The 15,854-nt window shown below is 36.6% G+C and overlaps 1 protein-coding gene across 13 annotated transcripts; it reads left to right on the forward strand.

Moving 5' to 3' along the window:
• Nucleotides 1-492: 492 nt before the first annotated feature.
• Nucleotides 493-8,045, forward strand: LOC113719593 (protein WHAT'S THIS FACTOR 9, mitochondrial-like). 13 transcript variants are annotated; one of them, XR_011825314.1, is made up of 5 exons: nucleotides 497-750; nucleotides 1,692-2,961; nucleotides 3,471-3,549; nucleotides 4,300-4,388; nucleotides 4,509-8,045. XR_011825314.1 is itself a non-coding variant. In XM_027244825.2 (4 exons), the coding sequence occupies exons 2-3, from the start codon at nucleotides 1,711-1,713 to the stop codon at nucleotides 3,546-3,548; spliced, it is 1,329 nt and encodes a 442-aa protein (XP_027100626.1). In that variant the 5' UTR covers nucleotides 497-750; nucleotides 1,692-1,710; the 3' UTR covers nucleotide 3,549; nucleotides 4,300-8,045. The 13 variants fall into 13 exon arrangements, 6 of the variants coding, with proteins under 6 accessions (XP_027100626.1, XP_071928549.1, XP_027100624.1 ...); XR_003454929.2 differs by having other exon boundaries at nucleotides 3,471-3,544; nucleotides 4,300-4,421; XR_011825313.1 differs by having other exon boundaries at nucleotides 3,471-3,544.
• Nucleotides 8,046-15,854: the final 7,809 nt, after the last annotated feature.

The raw sequence follows: 15,854 nt of genomic DNA on the forward strand, positions 1-15,854 counted from the left end.
GTGAATTACATAATTATTGTCTACTAGCAATATAATAGAGCTTTAGAGAGATCTAGTTGTAGGCTATAGTAAAACTGTCATTATTATGGACTATTTATTTAATAGTATACAAATTTTTAATTCTATGTGGATTTCAATAATTTTTAACCGTCCAATAAAGAAGTAGGAATTTCAATTGAATTCCACATCAATTCTATGCATTTGCCAAACCAAGGAATTCAAATGCTTTGGAATTAAAATTTATAGAATTACAATTTTATAGAATTGTGATTCCAATTCTATAGAACCAAATGCAGCCTTAAAGAAATTATTAGCAGGTAGGCACCCCTTTTTTTTTTTTTTTGTTTTTGAAAAGTGTAGGCATTTTATTTTTAAACTCGATTTTCCTAGGCTTGTGGCATGAATTCAAAGAAAATTCTCACTTGAACCTCCTGTTTAATTCTTTTTGGGTTCAAAAAGACAAACATGCATGTAGGCCAATTGAATTGGAGGTCCAATTGTCTTTTCTTATTTTTCAAATGGAGCCCAACAGAAATCCCCAATCCCATTATTAATTTTAAAAAATGAAGAAGAATACAACATGAAAAGACTTTACCTGGAGAAGGAGTCCTTTCATCTCTCATAAAACATTTTTGCCCAATCCAAAAAAAAAAAAAAAAAATCCACCGGGAGAACGAGCTGGGGAGCAAGCCGGTGTCGTTTTTGCAGGAAAACCATCGCCACCACAACCTTCTTCAATAAAGAAATACTGTAAAATTCTCGTTTCTCTTTCAACTTTTAGTTTTCTTGAAGTTCATGCAGAGAGTATGTGAAATTGGCCTTACTGTCCGTCTTACTTCTAACCTAGCATGGTGGAGTGATTTTTTGCGTGTGATTCTTTTGTTGTGTTACTGCTGCAAAGATGGTTAATTTGGTTGAAACAGAGAATTTCAGACTTTTCTGTAGCTGGAATAGTCTTAGACTTTTACTTGTCTATTTAGTGTTTGATAAAATGCCCAAATGGAAAGAAAAATTGGAAACCAGTAAACAGATTTTAATGCCCAAATGCTGGCCGGAGGAGGTTTTTTCTCGTGCTGTACTTGAGCTTGGAGGAAAGAAAACAGAGCGAAAATGGAGACCCAGAAGCTTGCTCGCTTGGGAGAGTGATTTTTTTTTCCAAAATTCTAAATTTAGTCCCTCAACTTTTCCTTGTTTTCGGTTTTGCCTCTAATTTCTATGTCTGCAGATTGGCCCTGGAACTTTGTTTGATAAGTTTTCAATTAGGTTCCGGAAGACAGATTCTTATTGTTTTTGGTTTCCGTCCCTAAAATTTTTGTTAACTGTAATTTAATTTCCCTTATGTTCCTGTAATTGTTAATTTAAGTACTTTCTTTTTTCATGTTTTCAAGTTGGCCACTGGGATTATATTAGTTAATTCTTAGATTCATTATTAGTTAATTCTTAATTATACTTATGCTTGCAAATTTAAATGTGGGTCTTCTCATAAGTAGCTTTTCAAAAGGTTAGTTTTGGGCTGTTAAACTTGTTTCATGTTGTTGTTTTCTATGTGATTGTTGATTTCTGATTCCCTAGTGGGAGAACCGTGTTTAAAAGTTTACAGAAACCGAACACTCTAGTGAAAACTGCAAAATTAAAAATTGGTGTGCAAAAAAATGAGAAAAATATCTTATTGACTCTGAAATTTCCCACAGAATCTCAAATCAGATAGGCATGCCGAACCAGAAAGGTTGTGCTAGAAACCTCCTGCAAAAAATCTTCTTCTTCTCTTGTCAAAATTCGCTTCATTCTCTCTCCAACTGCCGGAATCTTTCCCACGTATTCATCCAAAGACGTGCTTATGTAGATGTCTACATGGACTGGAAGAAAGACACATATTTTGAATCAATTGAATCCATCCACAGATCAATTGAACTCAAACCCATCATCGCCTTGAAAAACTGCATAGTCTCAGCCTCACCACAGGACTACTGCATCCCCATCTCTGCTGTCTCAAAGAGAGGTCTGGAATTGGGGATACCATTTAAGGTAGCTAGGTTCTTGAGAAAATACCCATCTTTTTTTGAGGAGTTTGAAGGTCCTAAATATAATTTACCATGGTTTAAACTGACCCCTACAGCTATTCAGCTTGATAAAGAGGAGAGAGAGGTTTATGAAGAACATAAAAATGATATAGTTGATAGGTTAAAGAAGTTGATTTTAATGAGTGTTGGAGAGCAAAAAGTGTTGCCTTTGAAGGTAATTCAAGGTTTGCAATGGTACTTGGGGCTGCCAGATGAGTTTTTAAGGCACCCGGAAAGCAATCTTGATGGGCACTTCAGGATTGTTGAAATGGGAGATGAGTTGAAGGGACTTGCTGTTGGGAGTGATGGTAATGATGGAGCAATGATGTCAATACTACAACAGAACGCAATGAAGAAAGGAGTCTATGCTGGTGGTGAAAGGGAGGCAATCGTATTTCCATTATTTCCATCAAAGGGTTTGAGGCTGAAGAGGAAGATTTCTGATTGGATGAATGAATTTCAGAGGCTTCCATATGTTTCACCATATGAGGATTCCTCTGACTTGAAAATGGATAGTGATTTGTCTGAGAAGCGGGTAGTTGGTATTCTTCATGAGCTGCTTGGTCTCTTTGTTGAGCATGCTGCTGAGAGGAAAAGGCTTTTGTGTTTAAGAAAGTGCTTGGGGTTGCCACAGAAAGTTCACAAGGCGTTTGAGAGGCATCCTCATATGTTTTATCTATCTTTAAGGAACAAGACTTGCACTGTTATCCTTAAAGAAGCTTATCGTGAAAAGTCAGCTATTGAGGCCCATCCAATTGCGAATGTGAGGAAGAAGTATATTAATCTGATGAAGGAATCAGAGATTATACTGAAGAGTAGGAGAGTGAATAACAGAGCTACTAAAAATGAAGCTAATGTGAATATGAAGGACTTGGATTGTATGGACGACGACATGACTGAAGTAATAAATCAAGTATCTTAACTGATGTATAATGGTTTATAGAATCTGGATTTGGTGAACTGGTCCACTTGCTAATATGGCTTCCCTTTTTTTTTGTTGTGGTAATCATAATGCACATAATTTGAAAACCAAAGCCGTCTTGCAATCATGTTGTGCATTTTTGTAATATACAAATCATACTACTACTGGATTTGATTTCTAGAAAGCCTTCTAAAGGAAAAATAAATTTCCACTTTAGCCAGTAGGATTTTCAGTTATGCAGTGGTAGTCTATCATTTCTGTACCCTGTTAATCCTGAAAATTTGTGTTGGTACTTCGTTAAGATCTCATTATTACTCTTTTTCTTTTCTTCCAACTCACTGTGCTTTTTCCTACAAGGCAGCTTACTAGCTGTATTATCACGGGTCACTTACTTTAGGTTGTGGTGGAATTGGCTATAAGAGTATTAGAATATTTTCTACATTAGAATAAAGAAGGTTAATGAGTTATACTCTCATATTCTGGTGCAGTGTTGTTTGAGGTGGAACTGGCACTATTGCACTCAGAATGTAGTGGCTACGTTCACCTTCAACTCGCCTCATGAGTAAGGTTCTGAATTTTTTTTTTTGGAAATATCTGTTGCTTTGATGGCTAGTACGTAAATGCAAAGCTAGTTGCCTTTACCTAAAAACTTTTTGCTCATATTTAGTTTGTGCAGAATGTTAGGTATTTAGTTGAAATGCATTATCAGCGAATTATATATACTAATAGCTCAAAGTAAAGAAGTTTCCTCATGTTCATTTCTGATTTTGCTGTTTTGGTTGCAATTGATCATTGCAGAGTATGCACTATTATAGTAATACTTTTTAATCATCCCCTTGAATATAGTGATGCAACTTATGATGCTTATTGGTTGCCTAAACATATTTAGCCTGTTGTAGTTGGAAAACTTTTCTGATTTGATTTTAGACAAGTGGCAACATGAAAGTAATTGACACTATTGTGTATAGACACAGAAAATAGGCAAAAGGGAAGGAGAATGGCAAAAACATCCTTGCCATTTTTAGAGTCCGCAATAATTTACAAGCTCAACAGGTGCTTGATCATGCATCTTTGCCGCTAAAACTTGTTTTAAAAAAATCCTTGCATGGACACCCAAAAATGGTGAGAGAAAGAAAGTGAAAGATGAGAAGTGCCCCTCCCTTTTTTCCCTTTGATGTAAATCTGGTTGGGTCCTATTGAACCCCCTCAATCTCATGTGATTGTATTGAAGTTAATTTAAACAAAGAAAAAGCAAAAAAAAAAAATGAGAAGACCCTACAGGATACAGTTAAGAATGCCCCCGTCTTCTATGTACAGGTTCTTCCTGGGCTCATGCAGAACATGAGCGACCATCTTATTTTAAAAGACAAAAGAGAGAAGCAGAGAAGAGGTTTGACATAAACTAGGTGGGGCTCCTAACAAATCCCCCACCATCTCAGGTGGTTGTATAAAAGTTAAAAAAAAGGCCCTATGTTGTAGCTTGGATACAATGAATGTTAACAGTGTGTGCTGTCTTTGATATACAGGTTCTGCTTGGATTAGTAGAGAACATGAGTAACCATTTTGAATGAGATATTTGCAGCTCCCCAGTGTAATTTGGATAGTAGAGTCCAATCTTTGTTTTTGTGGTTTTCTACACAGGTTACAAACACAATGCATAAACTCTAGCCTGCATCCATGAGACCACCTTAATCTACAATTCCTAATACTTAGAAGGTGCATTTTTCAAGTTGTCATGTTCACATTGTAGATTGTAAATGGATTCAATAAGGTATTATAATGAAATATCCAATTAAAATTTGTGGTTATTGACACCTCTGTTGCAAATATGAGCCATGAATGCATATGAGCCTCCCTTTATGCAGTAGCACTGGCACTTTTACATAGGAAGCAACATGAGCTAGTGAGTTCCATTCAGCAATTTATGAAGAGTTCTTAAACTGTCTTTTCTTATCTTGGGAAATAAAATGTGTTTTGAACTTGCTTTTATGGAGTGTATATAGTGCGGTGTTGGCTAGTAGGTTCGAATGATGTTTATAGCTCTTGATTCATGACTATTTTGAGGCTTCTTTTGTTGGCAGTGGAGGATCTTATTTTAGACTTAGAGTTTGCTTGATACCAAAATTCATGTTTTGTCGAATTTTCAGCATTTTATTCATGTTTGAAATTGAAATGATGCTAATTGAATGAAGAATCTAGATGCTGAGGAGGCCTTAGTCTAGTGGCCGAGGTTGAGACCTCAAGACTTAGGGTCTGTTTGATAACATAAAAAAGTGCTGCATCTAAACTTTTTCAGACATTCGGATGTTTTGAGTGTTTGATAAATGAAAATCCATTTGCTGAACTTGTTAAATAGTGCTGAACTTGTGTGTATTTTTTTCAGTACAAGAATCCTAACTGAATGCTTAATTCTGATAAGAATCAATAGAATTACTTCAACTATCTTATCTTATCTACTAAATCTATCATTGTTTGTTAATTATGTTCAAAATTCTTATCTAATAAAATAACCTAATATTCTCTATCTAATGATTTTCTATTTCTCTTTTCTCCCTTTTTAATGACTTTCACACCTTCTCCATACTCCTCATATAATATATTTCATCTTTTATATTAATTTAATCTAAAAATAAATATTGTCATTTTTATACCTAACAATTTTAAGCTAATTAAACATAGGTTCTATTTCTTTTTTGGATGTAAAGGTATAAGGGCAAAATTGTTAAATTTAACTTATAAAGCATTCAGTTATAAATGTTTATCGAACAGTATAAATAGGTTTACCATTAAAATTCAGACATTTATATCTTTCTTTTCAGTGCTTAAAATTCAGCAAATTAATTGTTTCAGTATTTAGATTTCAGAATTCAGATTTAGTTTTATCAAACGGAACCTTAGAAGGTCTTGAGTTCAAATCCTTCTTCCCCCTCCCTGCTTCTTAAATTCCATCCCTCCCCTACTAGAAAAAAAGAAAAAAAGAAAAAGAATGCAGAATCTATACATGCTTCCACTAAAAGGATAAAATTATTCTCAGATGTGGTAGCTTGCACTTCTACACTTTTCTGGTGTTAACATACTTTCTTATCATAGACCTGATGTACCAATAATGTGTTCTATAGAATGAATCTTGTGCATGTTGTTTCGCTTTCTTGTTTCCCGTTCCCATATTCCCATCTAATTAAGTCTTTTTAAAAATCAAGTCAGTGAGCTGTAGTCTAGGTCAGGCAGCATGAGAGGACAAAGATCTTTGTTTTCTGTCAGTAATCCTTGCGATTCTGAAAAAGTCCTCTCATTGCATCATTCCTCTTCCCCTGAGGCATCTTTCTTTCACAGAAGAAGAGAAAAATGGTGCTTCATTTTTGGTTCAATTTGAACTGCCAAATATTGGGGTGTTAGACCTGTGGCAACTAAACACTTGTTCCAGCTTTATCTGGGCATGATGATATATCTGGGCAACTACACCATGCTGATATGATATATCTGGGGGCTGCGTGAGAGAGAGAGAGAGAGAGAGAGAGAGAACTGTTTTGAGTGCCTGAAGTAAATGATGCTACCTCAGTTTAAGAAACCCTGAGCTTAACGGTGCATATTGCAGCTCTAGCCGTGTCAAATTTGGGATCTTTGTAAGAATCATGCAACCAAACTCATGGGGGTAGTGTTCTGGATGTACCTTAATGGGAACATGATCATGCAATTCTATTTTAGGTTTTTTTTCAGGCAGCCTGTTGGTAGTGTTTTGGGAAGAGTATTTGTAATCCTGCAACTTATGAATTCACCCATTCTTTTCAAAAACTAATTTTAAATTTCAGAGTAGTGGTTGACCACAACCAGCATAAGAGTAGACTACAATATTGGTCCATAGTTGTGTTTTCTTTCCCAAAAGCATTGCGTGCTTTTGAAAGAATGTTCCATGAATTAGGAACACAGTTAGTTGAATATGTTTTTCAAGGGAGTCAACTCTTTTTCTTGTTGGACACGCTAGAAAAGTTAGATAGGTATGTTTTACCAATCTTCTTAGAGTACATTTTAATGTTGCCAATAGGGTTGAAAAACTGAACTTTGCGATGTCTTGATTTTGGGAAGGTTTCTGGTCGCACCGTAGAGATTTTGTTCAACATGGTGTTATTTTTAATGTTTTAAAAGGTTTCTGGGTGTACCTTGCTGATTCAGTCAATTGGATCTGTGCTTTCTGTCTGGAATTACTGTCTTCAATTCAGCGTTTCATATACGGTTTGAAACTCTAAATAGTAGTAGTACTTTGTGGTATCTTTTCTTTGCATGTTAAGAATGTACATTTCATCTCAAAAGCTCTCAGTTTTGGACTGAAACTTTTCTTAAATTTGATGCTATGAAGTCTGGATGCCCTATTACCCCCTGACAGGGGTCAATGTGCTTTACGCTCGTAAAGTTGTGTGGCAATAAGCTGTCAGTTATTTCTCTAGACGTTTTACTTCTATGGTGGTTGTTGGTTTAGCTGTAATTTGTTCCTTAATCTTGACATCATTGGTTATTGTTGCTGCATCGTGCACACTCTGTATGACCTGTTACCAGAATGGCTTCTGTTGACGACAGTAAAGAAAGCTCACGCTGCAGTTCCATGATATGGTTGCATTTGGTGCAAAGCTCTGTACCAGGATAAAGAGATTGCTCTGTTGCCTATCTGTGCGGGCTTCTGCCTGTTGCAAGATGCAGATCATGTGTCATTTGAAATGGTGAACACATATAGTAGACATTCACTCCCCGTGGCATTTAATAATTCCTATGTGAGTGTATCTCTGAAAACAAGAGTAATTGAGGGCTCTTGAAATGAATATTAGAATTTGAGAGTTTGAGAAGCACTTGAAAGATCAAGCTCAATGATGTGGGGGTTTGCATGTAGTTTGGGATAAAAACAAAATTTGCCGCTTCTTTTTGAAATTTGGTTGATTCTCATGCTCATTAAGTGGCCATAATAGCGCCGTATTATCTATTGCTTGAGGGAAGCTTTGTATTTTTTTCATGTTTCAATTGTATTCAGATGGATACTGTGAAAGAATGTTATGACAGTGTCTAGTTTCGCCTGATCCTATGTTGCCGAAAGTTTTTGGTCTAGCTGAAATACTAGAGTTTTATTAGCTTGGTTGTCTATTGGATTATCATCCGATGAAAATTTTCTTTAGCATCATCAGATGGTAAACTGTAATGAAGCATTGGAGCTTTGAAGATGAACTTGGGCAACTTGGTTATTTATTTATTTGTTTATTCTTTGGCGCTGTGCAATGGAAAGAAAATAAAATTTAAAAGCAATATCTTCCTCTCTTCCTCTATATGATATTGGACGGGAAACAAACCTTTTTTTTTTTTTTTTTTTTTTTTTTCTGGTAACCTCTGTAACTTCTATTGATTTTGCAAAAACGTGTACTCAGGTGGAGTACCCCTAAGCATTTACTTCAGTTATAAACTTTGAGTCTCGGTGAAAAGAACAGCCTTTTGCATACTATTTACGCTCACAGACCAAACATGATACTAAAAAACAAAAAAAGAGTTTCTATTTTGTCTTGCTTCCTGGGCTTTGGCTATGCCAGTATAAGAGTTAATATTATATATATATATATTATTATATACATTATTATGGTTGAATGCATGATACATATATAAAATTTTTATTTTAAATTTAAATTTAGGTTATTATTATTATTATTATTATTTTTTACATCTTCCTAGATACAGCAGGTCGCCCTCTGACCACAATGCCTCTAAATGTCCTACAAAATCTGATCATCCAGTTGAATTATGGTCAAGTGGATGATCAGGCTAGAGACCGTAAACACATTTCTATTAGCAAACGAGAAATAAGTACTTGAATTTGACCACTTGGAAAATATTTTAGAATTCATAGGCGCTAAATCTAACTACAAAAATTGTTTACTTGTAACTTTGTCCACAAAAATATTCGCAAATTTTGTTGCCTTTACCTCTGTTCTTTGCTGATTCTTCTTCAGCTTGAAAGCTTGATATTGGGTAATTTCTCACTTCTTCATATTAAAAATTTCGCGCTACGATACTTTACTCTACTAGCAATTTCGCATGTGTAATGCAAGGCCTTACATATTAAATTAAAACAAAAATAATGTTAAGAGAAATAGTTCTTGTAATAGAGAAAGTTAAAATGTTCTTTTAAAAATAAGGTATCGCTTTAATGCCAATTTCTGCCAAAAGGCCATAAATTCTAGCAAATTAAAAACAAATCAATGGAATGAGTTAAGAATGTACATTTCAGGGATTATTTGGGTATTTGCTCTTTATTTTAAATACAATTAAATAAAGCAATATGTTTGTTACCATCAACCATTTGAGACTGAGAAGAAGCCCGTTACGCTGAAGTTGGGCTTTCATGGCACATCTTGAAATCGTTGTTTAAGATTTCATTTGCATGTATTCATCAATTACAATAATACCTCTACACATATTATTCAAGTAAACAAAATAAAGCACTCAAAAATTTTTGAACTATGCTTGTGAAACTAAAAGCTGACTTTCGACCAATCTTGCTAATTTTTTCTAGCTTGCCAGGAATAGAACTCACCCGAAAGTAGTAAATCCAATTCTACTTAGAAGTTTATTTCATGTCCAATGTCATCTTGTTTTTCCCTTCTTTGTTTTCAGTCACTTTGCTTACTCGAATAGTAATACATTTGAGTCTCAACAAAATTTTCCTTTGATCATTTGAGTCATCTTGTTTTTTTGTGATGCTCCACTTCTCCCAAGGGCGAATCCAAGGGTATCCGCAGGACACCTGCCAAACTCTCGCCAGGACTCAAGACAATTCCAATTCAAACTTAAAGTCTAATACTAACAATAAAAATCGAAATAAAGGTACGAAGTCATTTCCATATATAAATATTTAATCTTACACCACAATTTCAAACTTACAATCACATTCCCCGAAATATACAACATCCAAAAGTGTATAGTCGATTACAATCAAAACATCAATATAAAAGTTTCCCAAGTCGGCATTTCCTTAACTTCTTCCATTCCAGTTCCTGTTAAGGAAAACAAAATAATGGGATGAGCCGATACTCAGTGAGGCCAAGAAAATTATGCAAGCACGTAGTTCAAGTATCAATAACATTTATACCATAAATAAAGCGATAAAGTCAAGTAATTCACGATTAACAATTAAACACACTTGAGTAGGATACAGGAGCTCTCAGGAGCTAATTTTCACTTGCTTTGCCACGGTTCGATCCGATATTCCCTCGTGATGACGCTCCGTCATTCGAGTAGTAATTATGTCCATAGAAACTTCACTTATTACTTCCTTCATCCATCATTCCACACTCTCGGATCCGTAACCAAACACGCACGAAAAGGGCAATACTCGCCAAGTATGCCGAACAAAATCTCAAAAAGATCAAGCTTTGTTTTGTTATTCTCTTGGTTCATCAAGCTTCTCGACCAAGCCCATGCCGGCTTGAGTTGCAAGATTGGCTAAGAGAATTGGGTGTCCCCATAAGTCGAGGAGGTTCACTCCACTCGATATCACGACACGCACGATAACACGACATGCACATGAAAACAGGTATATTTTGCCGATGAGATTCACTCCAATCGACTTTAAAAATCAAGTTTAATGCAAGTAAAGTTCGAGTAAAGGAGAGCAAGTACGATAAAGTACATACTCGTCTCATCAAGTAACATTCATGCATATGAGCAAAATAGATCAAGTAAATACATCAAGTCATGCACTTGACACTCACCTAATCAAAATAAGAGTGGTGCACAGTCAAGTATTTAGGCGTCCCTTGTGAGATCCTCTTGAAGGTCTCCTTGCGTACCTGAACAAATAATTTACAATTACACACTATCACTTTTAAACCCCTTATTAACAAGAAAGAGATTGTACCCTTGTACAATCTAAGAAAATATCATGAAAGAGAGCCTTAATTACTCGTAAATCGAAACTCAAAAATGGGGTTTAATAATACAAGGAAAACTGATTTTCATCTTTGAAATCAAGTGTAAAATGATCAAGCAATATTGAACGGAAATGGAGAGTTTCTAAAAACTCAATTCCCTTCAAGTTCAGAAATTCCAGATTTGAGGTGCATTCTTTGAAAAATCATATTTCACTCTCCGTAGGTCCAAAATTGGAAAACTTGGTACCGTTGGAAACTAATTCCAAAGTGCGAAAAGTTCTTAGAAGGTACTTTTCCATGATTCAAAAGGGAAGACACTCAAAATTTGGCTTCAAGTTGCTGATTTGGACTCCCAAGACAGATTCGGGGTTGGTTTTTGGCAAATTTTGAAAATTCGAAAAAATTCAAAGAATGTGAACTAACCTCTCAAATTTGAAACTAAAATAGAATTATAATCAAGGTTTAAAACACAATAAGTGGAACTAAAATTGAAGTTTTGAGCGCCAAGATATAGCAGCTCAAAGTTGGATAAAAATTCCTCATTGATCAAGAATTCCCAGATTTGAAACATGAAATTTGGGACTTCAGTTGGGCATTAAAATAGACTCGGAATGGCACCAAATTTGGTATGATTTCACTACCATATAAGGCTACTCCTCTATCAAATATCATGCAAAAATTCGTACGGGAAGTCAGTTAACAAGACCACTAAAGTTCCAGGAATATCCAAGGCAATTCTGCCTTATGATTCCGTTTTCCTTTTTTATTCGAACCTTTAGCCAATGAAATCATCTAAAACATGGTTCATTTATGAAGGAAAAATCTAGGAAACATCCAACATACATTTGGTAGGTGATTAACACCAAAATTTTCAAAATAACAAGTCCCAATTCGAGCTAAGCCATCGGCTAGCCCAAAATTAGGGTTTTCTTTCTCTGGTGCAGGTCTGTAATTTGGCCATAACTCACTCAATTCAACTTAGAATGGGGCACAGTTGGTGGAGTTGGAAACTACATTCATAAGGGTATAATTTCTCAGAAGAAATCGTTTTTGAAATTCTGTTCATAGCTAGCTTAAATTCAAGCAACAACTCCCAGCACCTCATTGACTCTCTAGCACAGCAACAAAACAGAACAGGTAATTTTGAAAAGCTAGCACGGTTCAGTCAAGTCGAATCAGGGGATGCATTTTACACCATTAGAAAACAGGAAGTGTCTAGTTTCAAATGCCACAAACGGCACTCGATTTCGATATCGGAGCAAAGAGTTATGATCATTTAAAATTCGCTGCCAGAGCACCTCTGTACACGTTTTCCAAGTTTGAAGAATTTTTGAAAATGCAACCTTTAGCCAACCAAATCAAGTGATTTTTGGTGAAAACTTTCCACACAACCTATACAACATATCTATATCAAAATCAAGGCAATTTGATCACAAAACTTTCGAACTAAGGTTGCGGCAAGAACAGGGCAGAATCGGCCCTTCTTAGCTTTTGGTTTCCTTTGATTTTCTTTTCACTTTTTCAACTTATATCCACTAATCTAACACTTAATCAACATAAATAATATCCAAAATCATGATATCAGCCCAACAAGTCCATTGTGGGATTTCATAGAGCCCACTCACATGATTTTCAACCAACCCAAGTTACCCACATGAAGCTACAAGCTTCTAAGTGAAATTTAACTCACTAGAACTAAGATTCAAAGGTTGGATGATGATTACCTCCTAGGTGATGATAAACCAGAAAATTTTGGTCACTAGAACTCCAAGAAAACTGTGAGAATGAAGCCCTCTTCCTAGTCCAAGATGATCTCCAAGTTGTTTTAAGTTTGTACGGTGAATTTGAGGTGAAAAGATGTAAGATTGAGTGTGATAGCATCATGATACGTGACCGAGGGGCTGAGGATCACATGCAAACTCCAAGCGGATCCATTACTAGGGCTCGTGCGAAGAGACTTCGTGAACAACTCAATGTTTTTATTCAAGCCATACACAAGTCTTTTGAAAGATTCGTACACTCAAGTGAAGGTGATCGCGGTCCGGTAATGAGTATTGAAGCTACACCTGAGGATTAGGGTTTTGCCAAACCCTAGTTTCCATTTTAGCATCATAGTTAGTTATTTCCACATTAGTTGATTAGATTGAATAATTGGCTAAGTGCATGTTGCACGTAGAATCGCCAAGGGTAGGATTGCTATTTCGTTCATTATTATTTTCTAGAGTGGGCTACCTAGGAAGGAAAGCCCATGTGAGGCCTAACCCATCAAGGGTTGAGCCTGTAGCTTCCGTTTCCATTGTCGTCTCTTATTAGGGCCCATATCCACTGCACCCTTAGTCCTTCTTCTTATTAGATTAGGTTTTTTCACTTGTAGCTTATATAAGGCACCATATTACATCAATGAAGGGTAGACACTTTTATCATAAAATACTTGAGAGAATTTTCTCCATAGCTTTCGAGCATCCCTTGAACAACTTAGAGTTATATTCTAGCGTTCTTATTCGGCTTATCAATTCAAGAATCGCACTTGAATTGTGGCGCCTTCTACACTTGCCTGAGGTTCACTAATTCGTTTGATTACGGGTTGAGATAATATCAACAAGTTCGTAGTCACGGGGATTAGAGGGGTCGTAGGGTTTCCGCTGCTACCGTTTCTTGCGTCCGAAGTCAAATCCAACAAGCGATCTTGGGTCACGAATCTTCTCCCAACGAGATTCGTATCATCTGGCATCAGAGCTAGCTTGTTGGTAACATCATTTATCCCTTTTTTTGTGTCTTAATTCGTGCCCATCTCATTAGTTCAAAAAAAAAAATCTTTTGCACGTTGCATTCTGTCCGCGCCGCGAGTTTCCTTTGTTTTCAAGTCTGGTCGTCATTGTTTGGTTCTGTCTTGTGTCGTCTTCAATTTCTGGAATTTCGGAGAGTCAATTGTGTTGTGTCTGGGCTAATTGTGTGTTCCATAGTTTGCTACCAAAAAAAAAAGAGAAACAAAACCAAACCGCTAGTGTTCTTAGTGTCGCCCCCGTATTGCTGTGTCCATTGAACCTTGTGCAATCTGTCCCGTTATTGCCAATTCCATTGAGTCTTGTGTGTTAAATCTGCTCGTGTCTTGCTATATTGTTTCCACCGCTTGAGTCCAGCAGGTTAAAGAGTCAGTCGGTGCTAAATTATCATGTTCCCAAGTCGCACAAAATATTGAGTTGATAGGAAATTCTGTCTTGCCGCACTATCACTGATAAACCTGTCCAAGTTGTCGCCTCATTGCTTGTGCATGATAATTGTTCAGCAACTTGATATCTTCTTGCTCTCGAGATTAAGTCCAACCTGAGTTAAAAACAAAAAAAAAAAAACAGACAAAAAAGAAAATTCTGCTCGCTGCTCTCTTCCAAGTCGCGAAGTGCAGCCCTTGAAGTTGTCAAATTCTGTTCGTATCTATTGGTTGTGTACGGGTTGTTTCTAAATCTGTCTTGAGTCTTTGCCGAGTTGTTTGTTATCTAGGAAAGTAGTGGTACCTTGTTCTTGAATTTTGTAAGCAAACTTCACGATTTCTTGGAGTTCTTGAAGTGATTCTTGAACCTTTGAAATCTGGAAAATTGCAGCGATATTCTTGAAGTTATTTGCTGGAAATTTTGTGTTTGGTTTACTATTCTTAGTTGTTAAAGGCTGGTTGATACCTGGAGCTGTACTTGACCCGTTTGTGACCGAACCTAGCCTGGCCAATTGCAACAACCTACCACAACAGACTAGGACAAACTCGATAGAGACCTGGGAAAGAAATTGATAACGCGAACCTTTGTTCATCCGAAGTTGCTGCTAAAAAAAAAAAAAAAAAACGAACACAGCAGCCAGAGGGAAGTTTATATTCTTAGTTATGGTGCAATCCTAGAGCACTTGGGAAGAGGCACATGGTCGGCTGAATATCTAGAAAAGGCAAAAAATAAAGAAACAGCCGCTAGACTTCCAAACCTGATTGGATCTTAAAACCGAAGGGGCTTCCAACTTCATTTTGTCACCCAATTCATAGCCACCGCTTGCCATACTTATCACCAGTCTTGGTACCCTTCTCAAGCACATAGGAAAGGAACTCACTCGGCTGAACAGCTAGAGCAAAAAAAAAAAAAAAAAAAGAGGAACAGCCGCTGGAGGACTTCCAATCCTGATTGACTTCTAAATCCAAAAGGGACCCGACAAGACCAAGTGGCCCTCCAACTCACTTGCCTTCTATTTGGTAGCCAACCCTTCCCTAGAATTACTCCTAAGGTGTGTCCGTACCTCTGCAAAAAGGAAACCAGCACCTTGAGTCAGCTAGAGCAGGAGTAAACATTCCACGAAAATCCAGCAAAGCAAAATGACCAACTTCCTTGTTGATTAGAGCCTTGAGCGTCATTCTTAATTTTTTTGTAGTTTTTGTGTCAAGTCTTTTCCCGAATTTTATTCTTGAATATAAAATACTACTCCATCCTTAGTGTCCTAATTTTGTTTTCCAAGAAAATCTCTACTCTTACGAACCTCAAATTCTAGCGTGAACTAGGTTTCTAAGCTAAATTTGAGCACTTGAGGAATTCTAATTTCTTCAAGGTTTTGCAAAGGGCTGTGAGAAATTTTTTTTTTTATGGTGAGCTCATTAGAGTGATCTGAGTGACCATATATGAGTGTGAGAGTATACACTTAGGAGTGAAGTGAAAAAAAAAGGGGAGACGAACGTTTCTTTTTCCTTTTCCCCTTTCTTTGCTACTAACCCTTGCAAGGACACTCGAGACTCCATGTCTAGTGGAAACGAAGGAATATCTCACCCTATGGACTTTGAACAGATGATGGAACAAATGGAGAGGCGTTTCCAATGCATGCTAGAACCAATCCAAGATGAGTTGTTACAACTCCAGGCATCGGGGACACCAAGAACGTCTAAGTCCACGCGAAGGCGAAAGGACGTGGAGGAGTCCGATGGTTCCAACGATGATGATGATGATG

Source organism: Coffea arabica, chromosome 11e (assembly GCF_036785885.1).
Source record: "Coffea arabica cultivar ET-39 chromosome 11e, Coffea Arabica ET-39 HiFi, whole genome shotgun sequence".
Classification (NCBI taxonomy): domain Eukaryota; kingdom Viridiplantae; phylum Streptophyta; class Magnoliopsida; order Gentianales; family Rubiaceae; genus Coffea; species Coffea arabica.

Coding starts and splice junctions, on each gene's coding strand:
- LOC113719593 (XM_027244822.2), top strand. CDS start 1,711: ATGCCGAACCAGAAAGGTTGTGCTAGAAACCTCCTGCAAAAAATCTTC. Junction 2,962..3,470: donor TGGACGACGACATGACTGAA/GTAATAAATCAA, acceptor ATTCTGGTGCAG/TGTTGTTTGAGGTGGAACTG. Junction 3,545..7,533: donor ACCTTCAACTCGCCTCATGA/GTAAGGTTCTGA, acceptor ACCTGTTACCAG/AATGGCTTCTGTTGACGACA.